The following is an 18781-nucleotide window of genomic DNA, read 5'->3' on the forward strand; positions in this document are numbered from 1 at the left end:
TCAAAAGCTTGCTCCTTGGAAAGTGATTATACCACTGTTCTTTTACAGACTGTTTATGGACTCTAACCACAAGGTTCTTAGCAAAACCTTTTGTGGTCTAACCATTCATGAGGTCTGCAATTTGAACAAATAATGTGATGATTTTTTGGTACAATAACCTTAATCTCCCATCTGTAGTTCTCAACCTCTAGTTAGGACAGCTGATTGTAGTCCATGTGTATTCTTTTATCAAGGATCTGTAGTGGCACAGTGTCTCCATTCATTTTGTAATTGTCTGCTATTTTTTTTTTTATTATTTTTTGTGGTTTTAGTGCACTGTTGGTAGTATGACATGGTGTTTGGGCAATGTATATGCATTTTTCTTCTCATTTTGCAAAGTAGAAAAATAAAGAAGATTGCAGAGAACAGATCCTGGAATTATAAGACATTCTATAATTTTTGGAAGAATGGAAATTTGAAGAACATAATTTACTTTACTACTTTACTACTACATTCTATTAAAATTAAACTGTGATGCATAAGTAGAATTAGAATATTTATTAAGTTTCTCGTTTAATTTTCTCCATCAGCATCTTAAAATGGTTTCATGATCCCAGTAATGCAATACTAAAGAAGATGGTACAGCAAGTGAAATGCTATCATGTCTGGTAGTGTTCTTCACTTAGCTCAAACAAGTTTTTGGTCTTTCTGAACATTCAGAACCGTTCATATTCTTTTACATCTCCAGTAGCACCTAGTATTTAAGAAATACATTTCTATCATTCTTAATGTAGCCCAGATGGTGAAGGAGATCTGTGTAAGTACTGTCATGATGAACATACTACAGAAAGCTAGTTCTTTGTTTGAAACCATTTAGGACCTCTAAAACTGCACCATATGAAGATGGCAACCATGAAATCATAATGCCTGTTAAAATGGTTTGAAACACCCAGTAAATTAACAAAATAAAATAATTGTCCTTTTATTTTCCTGCCTCATCCCCTAAATTCCCTGGTTTTCCATGTCTTTCATCTTCTGCACCTCTCTCTCTCTCTCTTCACAGCTTGGCAGAATCAAGTGCGGATGTGTGGACATTTGCACCTGACAATGAAAGGAGGAGGAATCACTGTCCCTGGAGGTGTTTAAGGAAAAGCTGGACATGGCATTTAATGTCCTGGTCTAGTTCACCTGGTGGTGTTTGGTCACAGCCTGGATTCGATGATCTTTTCTAACCTAATTGATTCTGTGGTATCAGCTCGACAAAGGCCTTCCCAAACTTACTACAGCATAAGAAACCAAGTTTTGTTGGTTTCCCAAACTTTTTCACTGAAAAGAGCTGTGAAGCACTAGAACAGGCTACCTAGGGCAGTGGTAGAGTCACCACCCCTGGCAATGTTCTACAAATGTGTGGATGTGGCACTTGGCCATGATTTTGCGGTGAACGTGGGTCTTAAAAGCCTTCTTCAACCCAACCGATCCTACGACTGTAAAAGACTTCACCTCTTGGCCCATCTCTGGCCGCGGTGCCTGTTGGGACGTGTAGTCCGTGTTGGACTCGCCTGCGGCCATTTTTTGAGGCTACAGACTACAAATCCCAGCAGGCACCACGACCGGAGGGGACGGAGAAGGAGGGCCGCAGTCGGCGGACCAATGGTTGCGGGCGATACTGGGAGGTGGCGCCGGGGCGGGCGGGCCGCCTGGGGCCGCGGGCAGTGCGGGAATTTCGGACCGGGAGGAAGGAGCGGCGCGCGGCCCGCTCGCACAGGAGGTACTTGGAGCCAGCGGCTGCCTCTGGGGTGCAGTCGTTTGTTTTTTTTTGATTTTTTAGGAGGCGAGTTTTGGGGCACTGTTTCTCATCCGCTTCGCCGTGCCGGGCGTCTCCGGCCCTTCTGGCGGATTGCGGGCGGTTTTCCCCGCTTCCCTCGCGGAGGAGGCCGGTGGTACCGCCGGGGCCTGCCCGAGCCTTGTTCCTCCCCAAGAGTAGGGAAGGCGCCTTTCCTTCCCTCTCCCGGCCCAACCTGTGGCGCCGGAGGCATCTCCCTGGGCTGTCAGGGAGGGAGAGAACGGGGGCAGGTGGGCCAGAGCTCCCTCAGCTTCACCCTAGAGGTCTGGGAGCCTACCTTCCTCGCCCTCGCGGCCTGTGGGCTCTAAAGCTGCCTAAGTTGTTTTCGTCCCTGTGTTTTTCCCTTTGGCTATGCTCTCTGCCATTTAGAGGTTCGTCACATTCAGGATTGTCTCGGTGTGGCATCACCTTGGTTTGGAGGCGTTCCTGAGTTTTGCTTTAAAGTAAAGTTTTTGTTTTTAAAATACAGGCCTACAAATCACAAAAATCTGTGATTTTAGGATCATGAAAGGCTGAAAAAATTGGGCTAAGATGCTTTCTGTCATTGGTTGTTACTCTTCACTTCCTATTTCTTGCTATTTGACTTCCTTGTTTAAGAGTTCAGCAGTTGCAGACAGTGTGAACTCTCTTGTTCTCTTTGGTTTTCAATTTGTGCTTAAGCACTCCTTAAGAAGTATAGGCTTTTATTAATTTATTTAAATTTAATTTAATTTATGGGCCCTATTTATGGCTAAGTAAATACAAAAGCTGTTGTGAAGCTTCCTGTAACTATTACTGTGTCAAAGGGCTTTCATTTGTAGGAATAAGCTGTCCACGAAATTCTTGGGGATAATCCCCAAGTGAAGTAGGATTCCTGATGAACTTCAAAACTGATGATTTTTATACAGTGTGCTAAATTATCAGAAAAGCTTTAAGTGTCTCCCTCACATGTATTAGGTATTTGCATTTGGTATAGAGGTGAGGTGATTTGGTTTGATGTGATTTGGTACCTTATAATGCTCACTGTTTCTTATTGAAATAACTGAATGATGATTAAGATTTTCAGGAGAACCTTAAATAACATTAAAAGAAACTTCAAAAAGGTAATATATTCTTGAGAAAGCAATTTAAAATTAGTAACACAGTAATTCCTCTTGTAATGGTTGTTTCCTACCCCTGAACTTTGAAATATTGAGTCATCTTGGTTTGTTTAGCAAAAAAAGGCAAAAAGGCATTTCCTTAGTCCACTGTGGTGCTGTTGTGATTACATATTTCTCAGGAGTTGGGGTCCACCAATAGCATTTGTTCATTTTGTTTAAAAAAGAAATTTGTTTTTTATTTCTTGGGAGAGAACCTTAGGGCCTCTTCTTCCGTAAGTGCTGTTAGCTGTCCGGTATCTTAATCAGGAACTTAGATTGGAGAGGTTTTCACAGACAATGATCAACCAGTCCAATTTATGTCTGATTTATGCAAGAAAGTCTTTGTTCACCACCTAACTCACTTGTGACAAGTCACTGACAATCAGGTTTTTTTTTGTGTGGTCCCTCCCATGAAACAACTCTACAGTTTTCAGAAGCCTTTAAGTGTCATGTTCTTTCTTCCCCATTCCTTCAGCAAAAATTTTGTTTTGTTTTCTCCTTCTCTTAATTTTTTTTTTTTCAGGCAGTTGTGGATTTCTTGCTTTGACTAATGAACAGTTTTAATTATATACAGATTTCAGGTCTTGCTGGAATTACCTGCTCAGCTAGGAGCACAGGTCACCAGCATGTCTTCTCTGGGTTGACAATGGAAATATGTCCTACTAAGATAAACAACTGTAAAAATTACAATTTCCAGAGAATAAAAGAGGAAGATCAGGAAGCAACCAGTTCAGCTTGACACACAGCAGAAATTCCTGAAAAATAAATTTGTTTTGTATTCATTTCAGGGTTTTGTTGATAATGAATGGCAACAAGAATTGAGAAGTGGCTATTCATATTTATTCCAAGAGTTCAAGTATTGCTTAAGTAGCAACGATAGCTGACAACATTTGTAAAGATAACACCACTGATATGCAGACAATTTTGCATCAATAGTGCTATCTCAAGTGCAGTGTATTGTGTTTCTTCCAAGATGTTTTATTAGGTAGAAGCCTTTGTAGTACTAAGAGGCTTCTGGAGAGAGTTTAGACAAATAGACTTCTGTTATTCATACTTCTTGGTAGGAAAATCTTTGTTTTGAGCACATTGTAGTGACATAAAATGCTGCTGTTTACAATCATGCACCTTGAAAATTGTTCTTATCGGGCACCTTAGCTAAGTAGGGTCAGGTCTGACACTTGAATGATAGTACAGTACTTGACATCCATGGGACTGTTTCCAAGGACTTTAGCATGATTGCAGGAACTAATGAATTAAACTTCACAATACCTGTGGATAGAAAATATTTCCTTTTGTTGATGGGAAAAAGTATTGAGAGGAAAGTTTGAGCTTTTTTTTTTTTTTTTGGAGGGATGGTGGTGGTGAATTTTTGAAGGTGATTTTAGGGAGAAGTAGATAGCTTTATTCCAGTTGTGCAATATACAGTAGACAGCTCTATGTCGTATTTGTTGTTGCTTAAGTTTCCTGACAAGCCACTTGTATTTACTGTATTATGAGTTGAAAAGCACATGAATGATAGAATTTGCACTAAATTTTGTCTTTTTAAATTTTTTTATCGTGTTTTTTTTTTCTAGTTCTGTATTTTCATGTAGAAAATTTCTGCTATGTCCAGGTGTCTTTGGTTTTAATCAACAGAATATATTTGAATGGATTTATCCAAATAAATGTGAAAGCATGTGCAGCCATTGCTTAAATATTTCCTTGGGTAACAGCTTTTTTGTAAGAGAGTGAGTGCTCAGTATTGTGCATGCTGCCCATTGCAAGCGATCAGTGTTTGGCACCTATGGCCTACTGATAGTTTGACCAACTTGTAAGTAGGCACAGTGCCATGTTAACAGATGGGTATGAATACAGACAGCCAAGAAACCATGTATGTGTATCTAGTGTATTTGTTAAGGGCAGGGTTCCCAGCTGGGGACGTTCAAACTTATGTCCATTTCGAATTTTTGCTTTTATGGATAAAGGGAAGTTGTCATTAACAATTTTTTTTAAAAAAATAAATACCTTCAGGCATACAATTATTGACCATGTTAAGCAAAATAAGCGGGGGTGTGGAAGAAGAGGGAAACACCAGCTCTTCCTTTGATACTCTTGAGGAGCTATTTTAAGTGAATTTAATTCCTTTTTGAGCAAGGCTGCTATCAAGAGTCTCACTGTGAATGCCAAAGATGTGGAGTATATCAATAGGTTTGTTTCACAGGCTTGCTAGCCTTATTGTAGGAGAGGCTACAAATTTTTCTTTTATAGGCAGCAATCTGTCCAGCACTCAAGCACCTAAATGCGTCTGTCCAGGTCTTTCCCAAATTATTTGTAATAACTCAGAAATCAAGGGGGTGCAGTCCTTCAAGCCCGCTGCATGGTTCTTATATCGGCAATAAGTTGTTTCTTAGCTTGAGGACAAATATGCTCTTTTTGGATACGTTTTGATATCCTTTAGGTGATGGTGTGTGTGATCTTGTCCCGCATCTGAGTCACTGGGCAATGCTGCTGATTTTTGCACTTTCTTGCCTTATCTGAGTCAGCTTTGGGGCTCCAGACTTTGGGTTTATTCCATTAGCACTTCTAATAATTTCAATCTGCCCTTTGTTTTAATCCATTTCCTGACTTAGATGTCCTGTGAAGCTGCTTAAAGGTCTGCAGTGATCTTTCTGGCCTGCTCTTGTAAGTGATATCAACATGTAGCCTTTTTTACCACTCCGTTCCTTCTGACACTTTGACACCATTGCTTTCTCATTGGCATGGTCTTATCTGAGCTGGCTGGAATTGTCTTTGGTGCTTGAAAGTCTCATTTTTCTCCTGCAGAAAATCTGGAGGAACAATCTTTCTCCAAGACAGTAAACTATGTATCACCTTGAAGATTAAAAAAAAAAAGAGAAAGGGATGTAGAGAGGAGTTTCTTGAAGACACTGTGGATAATGATGTGGATAAAGCTAGTCTTAAAATTTATGTGTAAGATGTGTCTTGATAATAGGGAAGAATGTTACTATATGGAAGTGGAAATATGGAAAAGTAATGCAGAGTTAAAACATTGTGTTTTATGATAATGAGGAAGCTTGTGCGGTGTAAGTATTGATAAATACCAGTATCTTCCTGTGATGTGTTTTATAAAAGTGTTTTGTTGAAGTTACTCATTTAGATATAAATAATATATTGAATAGGTATTCAGATGTGGTTCCATGACACAAAGATACTTCTCAAGTTAACAAGGACCCTAAAGGAAAAAGAACTTTGGCCTGGAATGGTACACTTTCTTTTCTGTATTTATGTATATATTGAGTGACTGTGGTGTTAGGAGACTGGTTGCTGCCAGAGTCTATTACTCTCTGATTAAGTTCTTTTAGATGTTCCATGGATAAAGGATGTAATATTTAATATCAAATTTATTTCTTTGAAGATAGCTGATGCTATGTAAGGTTTCTGATTTAGGAAAGTGATATAAAATATGCTGAAAACAATACACATGTAAGTTACACTTGGCAAAATACAGCAATTGCAATGCACAGATCAGTCATGGTACTGATGTGATTCTCATTACTGGTCTCTGTAGTATGTTGACTGTCATGATGCTGGTGTCCCCAGCCACTGAGAAGGAATATCTGGATTGCAACCAGCCCAAGCCCATTGTTCTCTTCAAAGTTATTTTGCTAGTTATTTAGTTTTTGCATGCTTGTGTTTGACTCACTACCTCCAAGCTGGCCTGGCTAATTTGGGGAGACGTTTACATCTCCATTTGATCCAGTTAGCAGTTCTGAGCTCCACTCAACTGTCATTTAGCTGTTTTCCTAAAACAAAGGCTGCCCACTGGCACCATTTGTGTTGAGCTCCTGTGAGTTCCTTTGCGTTATTGCCAGAGCTCCTTGGGCTCATCACCATTCTCCATCTCCACGAGTCTTTTATCCTCTATTGGGCTTTATTCTGTCACATTCCGCTTTGAGGGGTCTGGTCAATCACAGCTATATACTTGAGCATTCATGGACAGAACAACATTTTCAGGCAACTTAACAATTATTCTTGCCTTTAGTAAGTAGACAAGTGGCTTCTCTCTTCGGATGCTGGTTGGGTGACAGGCATCAATTGAGGAAGAAAATTTACTGCAGCTACCCAGTGAGAAAAGTTTTGTAGGAGGGGGAGTGCTTTGGGAACAATTGTCGCAGTTATGCAATTTTCTCTTTGTGAAATTAAAAGAAAACCTAGAGGAACATTAGAAATGAAAGAGGAAAACTGATGCTAAACAACCGAGTTTGGCTTAGGGTTATTGTATTGAGTAGCTAGGAAAAAGTTATTTTGCTATCCAGAAACTTCCCCAGTTGTCTATTAATATTGCTTCCTGCTTCCAGCAAAATAATAAAATCCCACCAGTGAGAATGGTATCTTTTAGAAAATAAATGTGACTTGTTTATATGACATTTATCTTCATGAGGGAGAGGGAAAAATCAGTTTTTTTGTAAAACAGTTTATGAAGGCCTTTCATGTAAAGAGACCTAGTGCACTCTTTGCTGTGTCATGGCTGCATATTCAGTAATTTCTTGTAGTGTAGCAAAGTCTGATTCTACTAAAACCTCAAAAAATTTTCTTGTTCAAAAAGGAGGCCTTCTTCCAAGAGAGACTTGGAAGGTGGAGGAAAAGCTGTACATGAGTCATCAAGCAGCTCAGAAAACCAGTTGTGTCCTGGGTTGCATCCAAAGCGGCGTGGGCAGCAGGGCAAGGGAGGGGATGGTGCCTGTCCGCTCTGCTCTGGTGAGACCCACTTGGAGCACTGCATCCAGCTCTGGGGCTCAGCACAGGAAGGATAGGAACCTGTTGGAGTGAGTACACAGGAGGAACACAGAGATGATTAGAGGGATTGAACACCTCTGTTATGAGAGGCTGAGAGAGTTGGGATTATTCACCCAGAGAAGGGAAGTCTCCATGAAGACGTTTTTGCAGTCTTTCAGTACTTGCAAGGGGGCCTGTAAGAAAGATGGAGACAAACTTTGTAGCAGGGCTTGTTGTGATGGGTCAAGGGGTAATTGTTCTCAGCTGAAAAAGGGTAGGTTTAGAATATACAGAAGTTAGACATTTTTACAATGAGGCTGGTGAAACAGTAGAACAGTTGCCCAGGGAGGTGGTGGATGCGCCATATATGGAAACCGTGTTCAGATTGGAGGAGGCTCTGAGGAACTTGATCTTGATTGAAGGTGCCCCTGCTCATTGCAGGACTAGATGACATTTAAAATATCCTTTGCAATTCACACCATTCTATGATTCTATTCTGCAGAAAGAGGCATATTCCAGTGGGCTGTTATGTTATTTCTGGGAATGTTGCTTATCTAAAACCTGTGGTTGTGAGAAGGCAAGAGTAATACTTTCACACTTGAGATCTCAATGTAGGTAGTTATATACTAGTTTTTTTGATGTCCTACTCAGTGCTGCCCTGCAAACAATAACTAGACTTGTATTTTTTTGCAGGTACATAGTAGAAAAAAGAATTAACTGTTAGACTTTTTTTTTTACAGCTAAGAGAAATTCCTCATATTACGACTGAAAACTTGCAGTTTTTCAATATGCAAGTTTAACTCTAGGAAAACTGATGAGCTTTATTTCATAAATTTACTTTTTTCTAAGTTTAGACCTGTGATTGGTTGTGATTGATCGAATGTGATAGATTCCAAGATTTTTTTAGCATCTATTGTACGAGATCTTGTAATAGGTTTCTCTTCTGAAGATTTTTGCTGTCAAATTTTTTTGTGATATCTGGAAAAATTAGTTGTTTCTCACTTTTAATTCATGCCAATGAAACTGCTCACTGCATTTCTTTTCAAGTATCTTTGTAGTAACAAATTATGACTTAAATGACCCATTCTTTTTTGTGTTTTTAACAATAAATTGGATCAACATGTAACATTATTATTATTTTTTACTTCCCTTTCTCTAGGAAAAATGCCAAATAAGAAAACAGCTGCAAAAAGAGCCCCTGCAAAAAGGAAACTTGCTGAAATGTTTGGTCTGGGGGAGGTTCTAGCAGATACATCAAGAAAAGAATGGAAATTAGGTGGCCCTGTAGGGCAGGGAGGCTTTGGACGCCTATATCTTGGTAAGTGTAGCTATCTTTGATAATTCTTTAAAATGGAGAGTAGATGTTTATCCCCATTCAAAACAAGGAAAAGTTGTCTCCAAGTCAGAAATGTGGAATGTCTTACTGTGATCTTAGCTTAGGTCATGGTGTTGGAAAAAAATGACAGAAATAGACAAATGGTTGTTTTAAGCACTAGTTTTAGGAGTTTCCAGTGGTAGTTCATTCTTTTTAAAAAACAAAAACTTTATTGCTTTATAGCCATGGAAAGGATAGTTTAGTATTTATTTCAATTCAAATTTTGGTCTGGCTGAAAGACTGGATTTTTGTATGAGTGTATTTATTATGATGAATTATGAACTGACGCTATCGATGCATATTATCTGGAGGCTACTGGTCAGCCAGTACTTGGACTGGTTTTAACTTCAGTATTGCTTTTGTTTTTCCATTGCCTTGTGAACCTTTGGCATGCCATATACTTTTTCTGAGGTAACCAATGCTTAAAACAAATCAAAGTGTATGACTTTACAGTTTAAAGCCTCAGTTCAAGTCTTGTTTTGCAATTCTGTTACAAGGAAAACTTCTTAAAGCGAAATAGTGTTCCATACTTAGTATCTCTTTCATTTGGACAGATGAACAGATAAGAGAGGTCTTGAGACTTTTCTGCTTCATTGCCCCTAGTCATTTTTCAAACAATTATGAAAAGATGAAAGTTAATATAATCATTATAATATAGTCTTCCTTATCTTGGGGAAAAGGTTGTGTAGGATTCATACTAAGTTGGAAAAAAGGAAAAAAAGATCTGTCCTGCTTTTGATATGAACAGACTGCAGCATAAGTAGGTTAAGGAGAAAAACAGAAAACCAGTGGGTGGCTTTTTGCCAAAGAAGCTTTCAACTTCTTACTCAGCTTCATTCAATGAGCTACTAAATTTACTGGAGTTCCAACTCACTCAAATTCCTCCTTTGTTCAAGCCAGAGCTTGTTCTCTCCTTCCCCATCATTTGCACAAAGCTGTGACCCTGACCCTGTACTTTGTACTTGCCTAACTTGATGTTCTTCATAACTGTATCTTCTGTCACAAATACCAACAACTTAGTAGCAACAGAAGGTCAATTTTGGATGCATGACATGGCAACATGGAATTAATTTTTTTTCTTTATGTCCACAAATGTGGATGTTTATAATAGTCCTAGAAAGCAAAAGAAACACTATTAAATAAGAAAACGTTACTGGATAAAAAAAAGAAAAAAAAGGCCTACATTTAGTAAACTGCCTGTACTCCTCAAACAGAAGGGAGAATGCAAGAATACAATATCTGTATACAGTAGCCTTCATGTACAGTCTCTTACCAAAGGCTAAGGTACAGGTCTCTGTTCTTGTCAGCACTTAGTTACTTTGTTGTATGCTTGTCCATCCGACATAACAAGTAAGTGTATGTTGTGTTACATTTTCCTCTCCTACTACTAATAAAAGCTTCCTTTTTAACAGCTGATGTTAATTCTTCAAAGTCGGTTGGCAGTGATGCCCCTTATGTTGCAAAAGTGGTAAGAGAGCATTTGAATCTTCACTTCACAACTTGAAAATATTTGTTCTATAATAGAATGTGTAATTTAAAACATTATCTTAAAATAGTGCAATTGCAAAGTGCTGTTTATGAGTGTGGGGATACAGAGTAACGCTGATGAGAATTGGGACCCCTGTATATGAGGAACATCATAATGGAACATCAGTTGAGTTGAAAAAGATCCATGAAATGGATCAGATTCTGTTTCATTTGCTTCCTAAAACAGCACAGCTACCCCCAGATTAATGAAATCTGTCTAGCTTTTGGAGAATTTCTGTGATACAGCAGTGAGTCTCTGAACTGTTGCTCACCACTGGATGTTGATAAATGACAGATGGCTTGTGACTAGAAACAGCAAAACTTTAATTCCTGAGGTCTCCACAAAGTTCTTTAAATGTTTTTTCATAAACTACATATATGTTCTAATTTCTATTGAACTAAAATAACATTGACATAATTTTTAGCCTAATGATGAGAGAGAAGAAAAAACATTGTTGATAGCTCCTTTTTAGCCCATTGTTGCAAATCAGCAAATTCTTTTTATTAATTGAAATTTTCTAATGGTTTTAGTCTTAAAAAAAAATATTTACTTGTAAATGGCTGCTTCTCTTCCTAAGGTATAAATTATTTTTTCTTAAATTTTGCCTGAGTATTTTGTATAGATCTGGTAAGATCTTGTAAAGTCTTTGTAAAAAAACAGGGAATATGGGAATAGTCGTAGTAGATCCAGACCCTTCATTTTCTTGGTGGTGCTTCTGTTCCTGCAATAAAAGTAAATACCAGAAAACTGTACAAGAACTTCACAGTGTAAAAGATTAGTTTTTTCAGCGCAGTTCAGAAATGTATTGTTGTAACATTTTATTTATTAAACTATGATGACACTGAAATACCTTGCTGCAGTAGCCAACCACTTTGTGTATATGTAAGTGCTTTTAACATTTTTTCCTGAAATTAGAGTAAAATACATTTTGGTTAGTATATGCCTTTAATCTTGGTATTTGCATCAGCTGACCAAAGTAAAATTCTAGAATACTGGTTTTGATACTGTTTCAGATACTTGGGGTTTCAGACACCCCAAGGTACAGTTTGTGATGACCCTCCCTCCAAAATGTTGTCCCTTGCTGAAAAAAGCAGTGCTTGCTAAGCAAGTGTCAGACTGCCACACTTTGAACATCAACCTGCTGCTGCTGCCTTAGGTGTTTGTGGGCAGGAATTCCAGACAGACCAGGAACCCAAACTGCCGGTGTGTGGTGGCAACCTATGTAATTATGTTCAGCCTGTCCTCTTGAGGGTGGGGTGTCCATGGTGTATCGGTTTCAGAGACAGATAACAGCAGTGGCTTGCCTGGGAGAGGCAGTGGCTTCTAATTACTTGTTCCTGCTGAGTTTGGACTGATCAGGAAGCAGAGCACCATTTAACTTTCATGGAACAATCTGGTTTGACTTGCTGGGAAAACCATCAGATAGGCCTTACTTTATGCTGTGTGTAATTGCTGTCACCGTCTTTTCCTGAGTTTGAAACACATCCATCCTCTCCGCTTTGGGCTCTTAATTTAAGAGTTGCCCAAACTTTTGAATTGCTCCTATGCTAGATTTGCTTTGTTGCAGCATTTTGGAAATACCTCCATTGCTAATATCCCAGATGACTACTCACTTTTAATTTGACTTTCATGATTTTGTCTTTATGGCAATAAAGAGTAGCCCCAGTCTTTGTGCTAGCCTCACAAATGACCCATAACATATTATGCCTCTACAGTCTGGTATAACACAGCTATGGATAAGAGCCCATTTTCTGATGCCTGGGTGGATTCTAGATTTTCCATCAGCTGAAGCAAAGTGGTTAACAGCCTTGAACAATTATTAGTGTTTAACAAAATATGCACTTCTATAGTAATGTTCTTCAAATTAAGCTATTAAAGCAGGATGGAAATTGGCTTAGTCTTTGACATATCCTCATAGTATTGATGTCTGAGCAGTATGAAATGAATCACAGCTTTTATTAAAAAAAGAAATGCTTTTCAACATGTGGACCTTTCAGGTGTCATTGTTCAGGAGTGGATGCAGGGTTTAATTACACTTCATTACATTGCTGACTGAAAAAGATCAGAATTCTTAAAACACTACTTGAACTTCGTTGGGTTTTGCCATGTACTCTATAATCTTCATTATGTTATCTTTTAGAATAAGACTAATTTCAGTTTTATAGGTCATGTATTTAGAATGACCCTGGGCATAAATCTGTAGAAATTTGTGTTTGCACTCCTTCTGGACTATTATGACAAATATTGGATGCTGTGTAAGCTCTTTTAGCATCATATATGGATTTATTTATCTGTAGGTAGAATTAATGGTATTGTGGGAAAACACCTTCACAGACAACATAAAGATCTGGTTTATGGTTAAATCATTTATCCATCCTTCAAGTATGAAAAGATAGCAGATTTTTGTTTCTGAGCAGAGAAAGGTACATATTTTCAGCACTGAGACATAAATTTTTGTGGAATAATTTATTTATGGATAAATACTGTAAGAATTTTTAACACCTACTTCTTTTTTGTGAATTTTAGTAGGAAAACAACATTGTTCAAATCTATATAGATTAAATGAAAATTATATATGAGATTTCATATTCTAATAAGTTAGTGAATTAATAGAAAATGCTACACAGCATCAAGTGACTAGGTCAAGTAATGTAAGTAATGCATGTTTGAGGTAACTGCAGTAGCAGAATCTATTTAACCCTTCTCATCTGCATATATAATCTTTGTATTGCTAATTTGTTGTCCATTGTGGATGAATAAACTAACTGTGAGAGTAAATGTGCAGGTACCAAAGTTTGTGTGTGTTGATCATTTGGTCTGTCTTTGGTTTTGTTTTTTTTTTTTTCTGGTTCCTACTCACGAGGAGAGGCCAGAAAGCTGTCTTGGCTCCATTGTTTATCAGGGCAGTGCTGCTGGAGAAAGTGAGGTGGAGACGGGCAGTAGCTTTGTAATCAAGTGTGCAGGCCTAGGAGTGGTGCCCAGGCTGGGGGTATCTGCTCCCAGCGTGTCCCGTGTTCCAGCCCAGCCCCCGAGCCCGCACATCAGAGCAAGCAAAGCCGGCGGTCAGGGGCGCTTTCAGCTCTGCTTTGTCCAATGAGGTTGGACAGCAGTGAGTCTTTCTTAGATAGTGTTGCACTCTGGCCTGTGGCAATTTGCTGGATCACTACATCTGCATTTGAAAGTTAAAATTAAACCCATTTAAGATAGATGTGTAGCTGATCTTATGTGATGGTATTATTCTTGAGTTTCTTTGCCAGTAATTGCATATGTTTTGTTATTTAAGTGTAGGATATTCCAAAACAGGTATTTTCACTGAGATAGAATGAATTTGGATATATATGAGTAAGTAGACAAAAATATAGTACTTAAGCTCATCTCAAAATCAATTACTCAAAAATTACAAGAATTGAGGTATTTTTTTTTTTTCTTTACCAAATTCTGGAAATGTAGAATCAAGATACTTGCCCATATGCTGTTCTTGCAGTATTTCAAATCTTTGGTGTTTTCATAGGAATTTATTTCTTGAGCTTTACATGTAATACATGGTTCCCATAGATTTGTCCATTGAAAATGGAACTGAAATGTATTAAATAAAAGGTAGACTCTGAATTTGAAATAGGTGTAGTTCTTAAAATTTAGAGAAATTTTTAAATCCTCTGTTATTCTTACCTTGGTCAAGTAATGTATGAAGGGAACAAAATGCCTTATGTTCAATAAGAATTTAACTTTTGTTAAGATTTTCATTAAATCATTTGAGGTGTTATTTTAAAATCACTAAAAGCTTTACAACTGATGCAATCCAGCTGTAATCTAGAGAATAAGATATTGTTTAATGTTCTCTGCTAAAATTTTGCCAATAATTATTAATGTTTCTATATATTTCAGTTAATTTCTTATTCTTTTTTCTTTTGCTGTGGGACAGTATATTTTGATACCCTTTATGTCAAGCCATATATAATAAAAATAGCTGTTAGAGCTAAATTTCTTTTAAAATAAGAAGATACTCTATTGAGTTTCTCAGCATCAGGTAGAGCCTTTAAGGGAGAATGTTTTTATAGGGTAAATGTTTCAGCTTTTAATAAGTATTATTAGGCATTAACGCAGCAGTTTTTAATGAATTTTAAATTGTCTTAAAGGAACCCAGCCAGAATGGACCTCTTTTTACTGAGTTAAAGTTCTACATGCGAGCTGCTAAGCCAGATGAAAGTAAGCAGTCTATTAAAATGTTTTTAATGAACTACAAGCATTTATGAAAATAAAGCCTGTAGTAGTAAAGTAAGGTTGAACTTTGAGAATCTCTTCAGGTAATTTTCAAAATTATTTTTCAATTACTGAAATTGATTTCAGATATATAGTAAATTAGAGGGTTTTGGTAAGAAGTTCTTTGTAGTTCTGTTAGTAGTATTGTCTAAATTTAAACTTGAGTTGCATCTCTGTCCCTACAATGGATGTGTGATTAACTTTCCTGTGTACTTTGCATACACATTTCCATGAAATAAGCAGCTCACAGTTATGCAGAAACTGTAAGTGATGTGACTGTTCCCTTTTTATATAAGTTTCTACTTATGCAAATTAATGAACTTAACTTTATTTGTATTTTCAGTTCAGAAGTGGACTAAGTCCCATAAACTGAAATATTTGGGTGTACCAAGATATTGGGGTTCTGGCTTGCATGAAAGAAATGGAAACAGGTGAATATATCTTTTGTTCACACATATTGGAATTTGTTTCATCCACAATCATTATCTCTTTCAGGCTAAGTTACTTTATAAGGTGTATTTTCCGCTTATCTTCATGTTGTTCACTTCTGCTACAAATTTTCATGTGCATGGCAAGGGTATGTTTAAGGGCTATATAAATAGATAGATTTTGTCAGTATTGTTTGTTACTCCTATTTGTGTTACAGTCTTCATAACTGAGATTTCATTTGTTGTGAACATTGCTGTATAAAGCCATGATGCTATTTCTGTATATGTGGTTTAGGAGCTTTTTATATTTTAATTAAAAGAAAGTAAATTTCTAATGTACAAGTTCTGGAATAATAGGACTAAAGTTTTTCTCGTTGTGTGCACTGAAAGAGTATTTTCACTCACAAATATTAAGGACTTAATGTTATCTCAAATCTGTTCTATTTTCCCTAGGGTTGGGGCTTTTTCTGGCTTAATATGTGAGCTAGAATAATTGCTAGTCTCAAGTTAAATTTGTTTTAAGTCTAGGGATAGTTTTTAGTATTGTTCTATGCCAGGAAAGGTTTTTGTGACTTGGTCTTTAATGTTAATGCCTGCTTATGTAATAGTCCTTGTTTCCTAGTGACCATTCTCCACACAGATGTGCTGCAAAGGGGTTTTGGTAGTTCTCTGGCAGCTTACAGTAGGTCAGGCTTCTTTGTGTGGCTCACTGCATAGGACAGTTGGTGTGAATGCCTTAGTACATCAGAAATATCAGTGTTTCAGTAGGTCCCCAACTGTAAAACTAACCAAAAAACAACATTCATTTTGAGAGCAAAAGTAAATGCAGCATTTTTTTTATTCTGCAAATAAAAGTGACTTAGCATTTGGTGCTTAGTGCATGAATTTCTTTAATACAGCCACTATGAGCTCTAGTTCTAGAACTAGAACTTATAGTTTGGCTATAGCAATGAGTATTAGAACACCTCTGGCAAACGAGGGGTTTTTGTTGTTAACAATAGGTCAAAAATATTTGCAATAGATTTCAGTAAAGGAGCATTGTAAATGAACATGTTTAATCACTTAGCCATTTATAAAAACTAAGAAATGTATTCTTGTAAGTACATGATGCTTGGTTTTGCCTATAGTGAGTTACAATAGGGATGTTTTCCTCTGTGAGTTACTTTGTTACATAACTAGATTAGAGAGAAGTTTTTCTGATGGGTGAACATTTTGAGTAGCTGATGTAAAAAAGGTAAGAATTGATATACAGTGTTAAAAACCCCCTGTATTTCAAGTATTTCCCACAGTTTCTTTTGAGAGAGACATATTCAGTCACTAGTTAGTACAGTTAACACACAGATAAAATATTTCCCCTCGGTACAATTCAGTAACTTTGCTGGTTTTGTGGCTTTGTTTGTTTTTTTTTTGTCCTTGAATTTAGCTATCGATTTTTGATAATGGACCGATTTGGCAGAGATCTTCAGAAGATGTATGAAGAGAATGCAAAGAAATTTTCCCATAAAACTGTACTACAATTAGGCCTGAGAATAGTAAGTTTTAAAAATACATTTTATTTTCTCGATCCGTCGTCCCTATGTAAATGTCTCAGTTCAGTCCCACTTTTGTGCCGACTCCAGGTCCTCTGGTGGGCAGTTCTGGGTACTGCATTTACATGACTTTTGTTTTGTTAGCTTGATATTCTGGAGTATGTCCATGAGCATGAATATGTGCATGGAGACATCAAGGCCGCAAACCTCCTTCTGAGTTACAAGAACTCTAATCAGGTATTTATAATGCATTTTACTCCTCATGTTTTAAACCTTCTATTTGACAACACTGAAAGTGCTTTGAACCTGTGAAATCTAGCAGAAGCTCATTTTTAAGAATGTATATGGTAACATTATTTCTGCTTGACATTTATATCTAGTTAATATTCTGTGATTTTTAATGCATTTTGCTGGACAGTTATCAATTGACTATTTGGCCTAAATAGTATTCTAGAGAAATTCTTGAGATTAAAAAAAAATTGACTCATAAATAGGTAGTTGCAGGTGGAAGGCTAAAATTATATAGCACGCTGGTAAATTGTTTGCCTGCCTGCATTGTTACCTCTTTGCTTTGTTCAAGAAATCCATCAGATAAGTGTTCTGTTACTTGAAAAAAATGGTCTTTAAAGTGTTGATTGTTCCACTTGATTTATGTAAGTCTTTCATTTTTCTGCATTTTTAACTCTCTACTATTCAAACAATGCATATTAGAGTTTCAAATTATGTATTTGTTCTTGCCCAAATGTTTTAGCTTGTGAAAGAAGTAAAATAATAAGTAATTTCTGTTCTCTTAAAGTAACTGTGTTACTTTGTTAATAAGAAATAATAGTATGTAGTATTGTTCAATTGGGTCAACTGACTTAAAACAGGGTAACACAGTGAGTGTATTTATAACTCTATAGACATTACTTCTTGTTTTGCTTGTTACTTGGGTTTTTGTGGTTTTTTTTAAGACCTAATTTTTCTGGTAATAACTAACTATTTAACAGTTATTTAGCTATAACTGTTCTTGCCTTCTGTAGCAGCAAGAAATGACTTCCGGATCAGACTGCTTTGTGGAAAACAATAAAACCTACCTGACATATTGTTTTCAAATCATATGTGTTAAGATTAATAAAATAATGGGAATAATTCAGAGTTGTTCAGCTTACCATTCTTAATACTTTTAAAGAAGTTATGAGAATGGTTGGGAGTTGCATATATTATTTGTGTATTTTTTGTATTTATAGTTCTTTAACCTTTGACTGCTTTGTGGAAATTATTAGGTGTACTTGGTGGATTATGGACTTGCCTACCGATACTGTCCTGAAGGAGTTCACAAAGTATATAAAGAAGATCCTAAAAGGTGCCATGATGGAACTATTGAATATACCAGTATTGATGCACACAAGGGTGTGGGTAAGGATATAAAACTCAGCCATAGGCATTTGCATATCCTGTTTTATAAATAAAAGACTTTACAAAACTCAGTGCAGCAAATTAACAAGCCAGGTTTCTGATTCTAAAGATGTTTTTCCTTTTTTTTTCTTTATGTGCTATGCTTTATGTGCTTTATGTGCTATTTTTCCTTTTTTTCAATTTACTAACTTTTCGTACTTGTATTTTTAATGTAACTTTCTTAAGAGCTCCTTAATTTATAAAGATCAGAGGTCCAGTATATTGCTTTTTTATTAAACCAAGTAGAAAAGTAATAGTGCTTGTGATCTCAGTAGAAAAATAGGTCCTGGTTTTAGGAGAAAAATAGTTGCTGTTACCAATGTGAAAATATTTTTTATTTTAACTTTAAAAACTTCATTTAATTAATTAATTATGCCTATGGTCACTGAAAATCAGAAAGCAGTAAGCGAGAAAAGGTTGAATATGTAAAGGACAGGTTTATGTCAGATTAATCATTGAGGAATTATAGTGAATACCAGCTTCAATTTTTTAATTCTTAAATTTTGCTTTATTAGCATGAGAGTGTTTT

General features: G+C 36.8%; 1 protein-coding gene across 4 annotated transcripts in view; it reads left to right on the forward strand.

The window, feature by feature from the left end:
* The first annotated feature begins 1584 nt into the window (after window positions 1–1584).
* The window catches only part of VRK1 (VRK serine/threonine kinase 1), a 34349-nt gene continuing 17152 nt past the window's right edge, over window positions 1585–18781 (forward strand). Inside the window, exons 1-8 of one of the 4 annotated variants that reach the window (XM_023927605.2) lie at window positions 1585–1747; window positions 8855–9013; window positions 10483–10538; window positions 14735–14804; window positions 15202–15289; window positions 16710–16818; window positions 16960–17052; window positions 18081–18213. In XM_023927605.2, coding sequence (XP_023783373.2) covers window positions 1630–1747; window positions 8855–9013; window positions 10483–10538; window positions 14735–14804; window positions 15202–15289; window positions 16710–16818; window positions 16960–17052; window positions 18081–18213 — 826 coding nt within the window. In that variant the 5' untranslated portion in view covers window positions 1585–1629. Of the gene's footprint in view, window positions 1748–1772; window positions 2194–8854; window positions 9014–10482; window positions 10539–14734; window positions 14805–15201; window positions 15290–16709; window positions 16819–16959; window positions 17053–18080; window positions 18214–18781 lie in introns of those variants that run through there. The other 3 variants (XM_086893873.1, XM_086893872.1, XM_086893874.1) reach the window with 3 other exon arrangements.

The sequence above is a fragment of the Cyanistes caeruleus genome, chromosome 6 (genome assembly GCF_971803275.1).
Source record: "Cyanistes caeruleus chromosome 6, bCyaCae1.hap1.1, whole genome shotgun sequence".
Classification (NCBI taxonomy): domain Eukaryota; kingdom Metazoa; phylum Chordata; class Aves; order Passeriformes; family Paridae; genus Cyanistes; species Cyanistes caeruleus.